The sequence below is a fragment of the Penaeus monodon genome, chromosome 18, assembly GCF_015228065.2.
Source record: "Penaeus monodon isolate SGIC_2016 chromosome 18, NSTDA_Pmon_1, whole genome shotgun sequence".
Taxonomy (NCBI): domain Eukaryota; kingdom Metazoa; phylum Arthropoda; class Malacostraca; order Decapoda; family Penaeidae; genus Penaeus; species Penaeus monodon.
The window spans coordinates 46,842,095-46,852,094 of NC_051403.1; the positions used below are offsets into that span (position 1 = coordinate 46,842,095).

Below are 10,000 nucleotides of genomic sequence, written 5' to 3' on the forward strand. Positions count from 1 at the left end.
CTCCCTCCCTCCCTCCCTTCTTCTACATCGTCGGCCATCCGTGTTCTTTCTTTCTCCTTCCTCCTTTTTCCATTTCCTCCGCCGTGTCTTCTCCATTTCCTCCCTCCCTTTCTTTTCTTCTCCTCCGCTTCTTTTTCCCGTCCCTTTCCCTTTTCCTTTTTCTTTCCTTTTTTTTCTTTTTCCCCCTGTCTCTCATCTCCCTCCCTCCCCCCTGTCCTTCTCCTTCCCCCCTCCCCCCTCCCCTTTTTTCCATCTCCCCCCTCCCCCCCTGTCTTCCCATCCCCTCCTTCTCCCTCCCCCCCTCCCTGTCTTCCCTTCTCCCTCCCCCTCCCTCCCTGTCTTCTCCTTCTCCCTCCCTCCCTCCCCTTTTTCTCCCTCTCCCCCCCTCCCCCCTGGTTCTCCCTCTTCCTCCCCCGTCTCCCCCCCTCCCCCCTTCTCCTCCCCCCCTCCCTCCCTCCCTGTCTCTCCCTCTCCCTCCCTCCCTGACTTCTCCCTTTCCCTCCCCCCCTCCCTGTCTTTTCTCCCTCTCCCTCACTCCTTCCTGTTTTCTTTCTCCCTTCCCCTCCCTCTCTCTCATCTTCCTCTCCCTCCTTCCCTCCCTTTCTTCTCGCTTTCCTTTCCTCCCTCTCATCTCCCTCCCCCCTCCCTCCCTCCCTCCCTCCCTCCCCCCTCCCCCCTCCTTCCTTCGTAACATCGATACAAGGGCAGATCGCGTGTTCTTAATCGTGTTATTTTGCTCTTTGATTAAACATTTTTACGCGTGTCGTTAATTGGAATTTTTACCGAGGCTTTGCGTTTTACTTATTAGGAAATTGGACGATGCTTTTTCTGTGCTCTAATTACATTTTCTTTTTTCTTTTCTTTTTTTTCTTTTTGAAAGTGAGATGCGAAAGGACAGACATTTTTTCGTGTTCCTGTATTTTAATGTTTATTTTATTTATTTATTTATTTTCGTAACGAGATGATTTTGCTAATTTTTATTTTTATATTTTCTTATCACCTCTTCTTCCTCCTTTTCTTATTTTTCTTTTTACCACTCCATTTCCTTCTTTTTACTCCTCCTATTCCTCCTGTCCAACATCACCACCATCATCATCATCACCATCATCTCTCTTTATCGAAATCACCCGTTTGTTTGTTGAGGCGGAAGACCGTCCCTCAAACCCATTCTTAGGCGCCGCTGTTCTCTGCGTCCTAAAGGTTTCACACCCGAGCGTAAACGCACTTGTTCTGTAAATATTCGAATTTGAACGATCTCTCACTCTGTCTCTCGCTTTCTCTATCTTTCTCTCTCTCCCTCTTTTCTTTCTCTGTCTTTCTCTCTCTCTCTCTCTCTCTCTCTCTCTCTCTCTCCTCTCTCTCTCTCCCTTTCTCCTCCTCTTCTCTCTCTCTCTCTCTCTCTCTCTCTCTCTCTCTCTCTCTCTCTCTCTCTCTCTCTCTCTCTCTTCTCTCTCTCTTCTCTCTCTCTCTTCTCTCTCTCTTTCCTCTCTCTCTCTCTCTCTTTCTCTCTCTCTCTCTCTCTCCTCTCTCTTCTCTCTCTCTCTCTCCTCTCTCTCTCTCTCTCTCTCTCTCTCTCTCCTTCCTCCTCTCTCTCTCTCTCTCACTCCATTCTCTCACTCTCACTCTCTCCTCTCTCCTCTGCTCTCTCTCTCTCTCCTCCTCCTTCTCTCTCTCTCCTCTCTCTCTCTCTCTTCTCTCCTCCTCTCTTCTCTCTCTCTCTCTCTCTCCTTCTCTCTCTCTCTCTCTCTCCCTCTCCTCCCCCCCCCCCCCTCCCCCCCACACACACACACACACATACACACACACGTGCGTGTGTGTGTGTGTGTAAAAAGGGTGAGAGAGAGATGCAGGGGACGGGAAGAAGCGAAAGGGAGAGGGAGAGGGAGTGAGAGCGAGAGGCGAGAGGGAGCCTGGCTGCTGCGGTGTTTGCAGCCATTACTGCCGCTGTCCCCAAGGACAAACAACAAACGCCTTTGTGTTGGCGCGCATTACACCCAGTCGCAGGTAGGGCTGTGACTGCAGAGCCTCGGATCACATCGTGGAAAGCATTGTAAAAACCAGTCTGCCTCTCCATCTAGTTTACGGATCGAAATAAATTAAATAATTCGGGATGCACAGAGAACCGAAGACGCAGCCGGAATCAGCGCCTTACCTTCCGAACGCGTCGGCCGGGTCAGAGGGAGGGCAAACGGGGAATGCGTGAGCCAGGTCACGACAATGACCTCGTTGCGAGAGTCGCCGGGGGGGGGGGGGGGGGCTCCTGCGTGGGATCGAACCGCGGGAGAAAGGGGGGGGAGGGAGGAGGGAAGTTTCTTTGCAGTGTGGCAAGTCTTTAGATAATATTACAATATATATATATATATATATATATATATATATATATATATATATATATATATATATAACATATATATCCCTCTGTGTGTGTGTGTGTGTGTGTGTGTGTGTGTGTGTGTGTGTGTGTGTGTGTGTGTGTGTGTGTGTGTGTGTGTGTGTGTGTGTGTGTGTGTGTGTGCGTGCAACCGGCGTGTTTTTACCTTTTAAACCTGACGTATCTTTATATGACACCAAACGAAAGCGTGCACACAGCGACCGGAGAAACATCACTCGGTCCAGAGCATTTCGAGCGCCGTTTCCTCACCGCCTTTCTCCCTTCGCAGGACGGACCCATCATGGCCGAGTCGGACGGCAGCGAAGACGAGCTAAAGAACAGTGAGTATGGGGCATCAGCCTCTTTGCTTTGTGTGTTTGTTTTCCTGTTTGTTTTGTGTGTTTGTTTTCTTGTTTGCTTTTCGGCGTTGTATTTGTTTGCTGTTGTTTTCTGTGCAGTTTTCGGAGGAACAGGAATTCGGACGCGGAGGCTTCGTGACTGAAATGCTCCATGGGGGTGGGGGTGGCGGAGGAGGGGGTCTTGCCCCCCCCTCCCCTCAGGAGTGGAACAAAGAAGAGGAGCTGCTTAATATCAATAATTGATTGTGTCAATAGCGGCTTCCTTACGTCCCGGGAATCCTTGATTAAGCAGATCGTGAGGAGCGGCCGCGTCCCCGAGGACGGACGGCCGCGCGGGGCCTCAGCCGCTCGACGCCCGCCAGCATCCCGCATTCGCGCCCTTTGGCACCGCAAGGGAGGCTGCGGCGCTGCGGTGGTCCTTGGGGCCGCCGTGTGGCCGCTGTGTCTGGCACGTCCCTGGCACCTCTTTCTCCTCCTCCTTCTCCTTTTCCTTCTCCTCCTTTTCCTTCTCCTCCTCCCCGCCTCCTCCTCTCTTCCCACACTCCCTAGCGCCCTGGTCGTGGCACCTGAGGAAGCGCCTGTCGCCAGGCAGGTCGTTATGGTGACGACGACCACGTGCCGCCGAGTGACCCGCCGCGCCCTCGATCGATACCACACCCCTGGCCCTCTGCTGGCCCTCTGGCCCTCCTGCTGGGCCTCCTGCTGGCCGCCGTGCCGTACCTTGGGCTGCGTCCTGCTCCCTCCCGCTGTGGCCTCGGCCGCTGCTCGCCGCGCTCGGTGCCGACGCCCGGCTCGCTTGCTGCCGAGGTCTCTGCGGCGCGGACGGCAGGAGGCATTGCGCTCGTCTGTTCACGCCGTCTACGAGGCAGAAGGTGGGAGGAAGTCCTTCTCCCTCCGAGGACGACCGCGGGAGCGCCCCTCGACGCCCAGGGCCCGAGCCGGCGCCGCCTCGGGAGGATGTTCCGTCGAGGCCCCGGGATGATTTGTCACTGCTCACGTCAGTTATTCTGCCATCTCCCATCCCTCGTAACTTATCTCTCTACCCCTGGTCCCTTTTCCCCGTTCCTCTCCTCCTCTTTCTCCGTGTTTTCCCCTTCCTCCTCCCCTCTCTCCCTCCCTCCCCTCAGCGCCCATTCTCCGCTGCTGCTGCGTTCGTGTGAGGCCGCCGTCCGTGAGTCTCGGCGTCCCCCCCCCCCCCCGGCTGGCCGAGCGGCGGGCCCTTGGCGCTGCGGCCGTCGGCTGCGGGAAGGCGGGGTCCTTCGGGGCTGCACTCGGGCTCTCAGTTCCGTCGGCTGCCTTGCTCCGTCGGGATCGGCTTCCTCTGCCTTCTCCATTTCCTCCTTTCCTGCGCTTTTTTTTACCTTGAATTCTGGCTTTTGTTTTTTCCTGTTTACTTTTCCTATACTTCTGTATTCTTTCCTTCCTTCTCTCCTTCCCTCCCTCCTTATTCCTTCCCTCCCTCTCCCTCTTCCCCCCCCCACCCCCATCCTCCCCCGGCCTCGCCCTGGTACTTCCGCCTCCGACCCCGAGCGGCGGTGCATCTTATTCGGCACTCAGTGGCATTATATAACATATATATATATATATATAATATATATATATATAATATATATATATATATTATATATATACATATATATATATGTATGTATGTATATATATTGTATATATATATTTATTATATATATTTATATATTATATTATATATATATATATATATATTATTATATATATATTATATATATATATATATATATTTATATATTATATATTATATATATATATATATATACATATACATACGACACATACACATCCATGGATGTACCCTTATATGCCCCCCCCCCCCCCACACGCACACTCCTCCTCGGCCTATCTTCTCTTCTGCTGTTTGTCCTCAATAACCCCCCCCCCCCGGTCGTTCCAGGTAATTCCCCTCCGAGCCTTGTTTCGATAAGTTCTCTCTCGAGATCCTCCCCCCCCCTCCCCACAAAATCCCCTCTTCAGAGTTTCCCGAAGATCCCCTGTTTACTCTCAACTTCTCTCCCTGAAGTTCCCCCGAAGTTCCCCTCCCCCTCTCCTCCTTCCTCCCTCCCTCCCTCCCTCCCTCCCTCTGTCCGATATCCCACATCTAAGTCGCAGAAGTTCCCCCTTGTTTTCTGAGAAGTTCTGGGAGATTTCCTGAACTATTCCGTCGGGGAACTTCCTAGTCCCTCAGAGCCGCCACTAATTTCCCGTAAATTCTATTTGTGTTCCCCTAATTCCCTGATCATCCCCGTTCCGCGGAGACTCCTAGGATCCCCGCACTGCCCAGGCTTCCCCTAACACCCTGAAAACCCTGAAAGCGCACTTCCTGTGCCCAAACTCCCTCCAGGATCGTGTGCCTTTCCCAGCGTCCCCCACTCTTCCCCCAAGAGCCTGAAGGCCGTCCCACATTCCCCAGCCTTTCCTGCTCCCCGCATTCCCCAAAGTCCCCCCGAGACCCTTCCGCTCCGTGCTTGGGCGCGCGGCCCCCGAGCGCGTCTGCCCCCGGAGCGCCGCGCCACAAAATCTGGCTTCCTCCTTCGCGAGAGTTAAAATGGCGGCGCTGCTCCCCTCGACCTCCCTTCGGATCCCCCTCGCGCGGCGGCCTCGCTGTCGCCCGCGCCCGCCCGCCGCCCGCCCCGCCCCACGCCCGCCACCGAGGCAGACAGCACCTGGTGGGCGCGTCGGTGGCCGGGCGCGCAGGATGAACCTTTTCCTTGCCTTATTTCGGGCCGTGATTTTGTTGTGATTTCTTTTTTGTGTTTGTTTTTAATCTAATTCGTGGTTTCTTTCTCTCTGTCTCTCTTCATCACTCCTCTCCTCATTTTCCTCCCCCTCCTCATCTTCATCCTTTATCTAGCCCCTTTCTCCTTCTCCCCCTCCTCCTCCTCCTCCTCCTCCTCCTCCTCCTTCCCTCTCAGGTTCCACCTTTCCTTAACGAAGTCCTTCCCTACCCCCTCTTCCCCCTAGCGCCCCCATCCCCCTCCACCCCCTTGTCCCCCAAGCCCCTCACAGCTACTATGCCTCTTACCTCGCCCCTCCCTCTCCGTCTGCCCCCCCCCCCATCTCCCCACAGCCTCCATGTCACCCCCCCCCGTCCCGCCCCCGTGGCCTAATGAAGCGCGTCACGTAACCGCTTAATATCTTGGTCGGCGCTTCCCTCACGTCCAGATGCGTCATGCGGGAGATGCGGCGAGGCCGGCCCGCCCTCCCGCCTCCTCTTCCTCCTCTGCTTCCTCCTTCTTGCCTCTTCTCTTCTTCCTCCTTATCTTCCCCCTTGATCTCTTCGTTTTTTTCTTTTCTTTTTTTTCAACCGCCCCTTTTTCCTCCTCTTCCTACCTTGCCTCCTTTTCCTCTCCCTTCTCTTCTTCCCCTTCTTTTCCTCTTCTTGCCCACTTTCCTCTCCTTTTTCTACATTCTCTTTCTTACTTGTCTGGCTTTTTCTACCTCCCCTTCGTGTGCGCATTTCTCTTCCTTTTTCTTAATATTCTCTATTCTCTTACGTCTGATTCTTATTTTTTTATTATATATTTTTTCCATTATCAAAGGCCTCTTTTCTACTTCATTTTCTTCTTTTTGATGTTCCTCTCCTGCCAGTCTTCCTTTTCTCTTTCCTTTTCCTCTCCGTCACCTCTTCCTTCGTTTCTCTTCTTCTTTACTTACCCTTCCATCTTCTTTCTTCTCCTGTCCTGTCCCTCCTCCTTTTTTATCCTCATCCTTTTCTTCTTATCTTCATCTTCCTCCCCTTTCTTTATCTCCCTCTCCTTCTTCTCCTTCTCCTTCTTTTTCTCCTTCTCCTCCTCCTCCCTCCTCCTCCTCCTCCTCCTCCTCCCCCTCCTCCTCCTCCTGCTCGCTCTTTCATTCGTTTTCCGCCTCCTCTTTTTCCATTTTCAGAACGAAAGCATGAAAGAGTAAAAAAGTGTTTGGTAATGCCTTTTTTCCTTTTATATTTCACTTATTAAGCATTTTACTTGCATTTGTATATTGAACATTTTCCTTTTTATGAATTCAGGTTTCCAATGAAATCTTTACTTAGCGCCGTCTTCTGGGAACGGAAATACTCGTCCTTGTGAGTAAAGAAATGAGAAAAGAAGAAAAGGGAGAGAAAAATGGGTCATCCATTATAGCCAATTTGCATGCCATTTGGGTTTCGATTTCGCGTAATTGGCGCCTCTACGCATTCCACACTGGCTCCTGTGGCCACGCCCCCGCGCCGCTGCTCTGTTGGTATTGTTGTTATGATAGTCATAATGAAAACCAATTACCTCATTATCATTATCGACATCAACAAATTATTATTATTACTATTATTATTATTGTTGTTGTTGTTATTATCATCATCATTAACATTTTATTTAAATCTGCGACTGTTTCCGCTCCGTCGCCGGGCGTTTCCTCGTCCTCTTCCGCCGTCCGTTTCCCGCGCTTCCACTCGGCGCCTCCGCACCTCCGTCCCCCGCTCTTCTTCCGCACATTCTCTATGTAATTCCACATCTCCACTCACACTCCTCTATCATATAAGTCCCGAGCTACGTTATGTCACCTCCACTCTTCCACACTGGCTTTCCTTCCTTTCACCACATGCGTCCACATCTTCGAACCGCGACCCGCACCTCCACAGTCCTCCTCCACCTCCGCACACCCCGTCGCTCCTTCGTGTCCCTCCACCTCCGCCGCCCCTCCACTTTGTTCCCCCGCCGACACCTCCACTTCCCCCCCCCCCCGCGCTGCCCTCCTCACCTTGAGCCGCAGGTTAGGTCTCTGCAGCGGTGTCCTCGCCTGGCCTTGGCTGACCTTCCGTCGATATTTTAGGCTTCTCGTGACCTTGTTCACGGGTGATCAATGCTGCTGTTTCCTTTTGCTTGCGTGTGTGTGTGTGAGTGTGTGGTGTGTGGGGGGGGGGGGTGTAGGTGTATCTATGTGCGTGTGGGGGCGAGTGTACATGTGTGTTTGTATGTGCGTGATTTGTTTTTTTGAGTATTGATGTCTTTGGGTGAATGAGAGACTGATAAAGAAGGGCAGATAGGTCCCGCCCCTCCTTCCTTTCCCTTCTTCCCCTCCCCCCTCGTCACGCCCTTTCCGAGAACAAAACGAAGTGGCCAAAAGTTCCTTCTCTTCTCCCCTCCCCCCTCGTTCTCCACCTTTTCCTACTCTACTTCGTTCCCCCTTTTCTTCCTTTCATCTCATTTTCTGTCATCCATTGTATATTTTCTCTTCTTCCTCTTTCCTCTCTTCTTGCTGTGCCGTTCCCCCTCTTTTCCCTTCCTTACTCCCCCTCCCCCCCCCACCTTGCGCCACACACGCCATCGCCCCAACTCGTTCCCGCCAAGTTGGGAATATCCATCATTTCTTTTCTTTTCTTTTCTTTTTTTTTTTCTTTTCTTTTCTTTCTTTCGATCACGGGCGGGGGGAGGGGGGAGCAAACAAGCGCGGATGCAAATAAGCAGACGGACGAGGAAGTAAACAGGCGAAAAGGCGAACAAATGAACAAGCAAGCAGACTGATAAGCGAGAAAGCAGACAGTCGAACAAACAATCCTCCAAACAAACAAGCAGGGAATTAGACGGGCAAGAAAGAAAGCGAACAAGTAAGCAGGTAAACAATGGAGCTATCATTAGGCTAACAAGCAAAAATTGGGCGAACAAGCAAATATGCAAGCGAAATAAGCAAACAGGGAAACAGCGGTAAGGCAAACAACCGAACAAGCAAGTAAGCAGACGAGCGAACAGGCAAATAAGGAAGCGATCAAGCAAATAAGTGAGCAACTGAACAGGCAGACAAGTGAACAAGAGCAGGTAAACGAGCCATTGGGTGAACCAATTAAGCGGTTAGGTGAACAAGCGAGAAGGCAAACGAGCGAACGAGCAAGCAGGCGAATAGGCGATGCGGATTTACTGTTCGAGATTAAGAAGTGGAGGGCATTTTGGGGGCTCTTTTGGTCGCCGTTTGCGCTCGCACTTCCGGTAGGAGGGAGGACAGAAAGGGAGACAGAGGGAGAAAAGGAGGGAGAGAGGGAATGAGGGGTGGAGGGAGAGAAGGAGAGAGAATGAATGTCAAAGAGGTTTTTCTTCCTAATACCAATTGGAAGAGAGAAGTAAAAATAAATATAGCAGAGCAAGAGGCACAGAAACAGAAACAGGCACAAAGAGAGAGAAGCATTATAATATCCCCTCCCCTCTCCCCTACCCCCCCCCTCTCCCTCTCGCCTACTGACATCCCTCTCCTCTCCCTTACCCCCCCCCCCCCGCCGCAGGTTCATGTTCGTGTTCATAAGACTTAGCAAAGTTGTGCTCTTTTTTCCTCCAAGGTTTGATGGGGACACAAGGCGCATCAAGGGGGAGGGGAGGGAGGGGGTATGGTGAAGATGAGGGGGAGGTATAGTGGGGGAGGGGGAGTGAGTGAGTATGGTGTAGGTAAGGGGATGTGAGGGTATGGTGAGGGTGACGGTATGGAGAGGATGAGGAGAGACTCTGGTGGGGATGAGGGTATGGTGAGCCTCGGGAATGCGCGCACTGCACTTAAGCAACGTTATAGTTGGTGGTGATGTTGCAGAAGATAAGACATAAAATGATATAAAACAGTCGTCTCTTTAAATGACTTTAAAGTGCTTTTACTTTAGTTTTTTTTTCTGGTTTACAGATTATACTGAACTTTTTGTGTTCAATATATTTGTATTTTAGTATCTTATTTTTTTCTACCAAGTATTACATATTAATTGACATGTGACTCTATCTATCTCTTCCTCCTTTCTCTATAATTCTCTCTCTCTCTCTCTCTCTCTCTCTCTCTCTCTCTCTCTCTCCTCTCTCTCTCTCTCTCTCCCTCTCTCCCTCTCTCCCTCTCTCTCTCTCCCCCCCTCCCTCTCTCTCTCTCTCTCTCTCTCTCTCTCTCTCTCTCTCTCTCTCTCTCTCTCTCTCTCTCGTGTTATTCCTATCTTTGCATTCACTATTTTGTGTTTGTTTGCTTCTTATTGATCTGAAATAAAGGTGTTGGGTCATTATTATTATTAATTGTCAGTAATTCATTTTTAGTATTTGAGGAAATTTAAATTTAAATGTCAGCTGTTTAAATGGGTAAATTATACACTACAAAAGAATTATTTCCTTCGATATATCACAAAAGATGAAGTGTGAGCGACAGTAATAAAAATGCGTGTGGCAGTCTCCTTTAACAAAGTGCATCGTATATGAATTATTAATTGACTTACGCTAGAAGAGGGAGAGGGAGAGAGAGAGAGAGAGGAAGG

The 10,000-nt window shown here is 51.0% G+C and overlaps 1 protein-coding gene across 1 annotated transcript in view; it reads left to right on the forward strand.

The window, feature by feature from the left end:
- The window catches only part of LOC119584811, a 47,315-nt gene that overhangs the window by 18,793 nt on the left and 18,522 nt on the right, over nucleotides 1-10,000 (forward strand). The window contains 1 exon segment of the mRNA XM_037933453.1: nucleotides 2,661-2,712. Within this exon segment, the coding sequence (XP_037789381.1) occupies nucleotides 2,661-2,712 (52 nt within the window).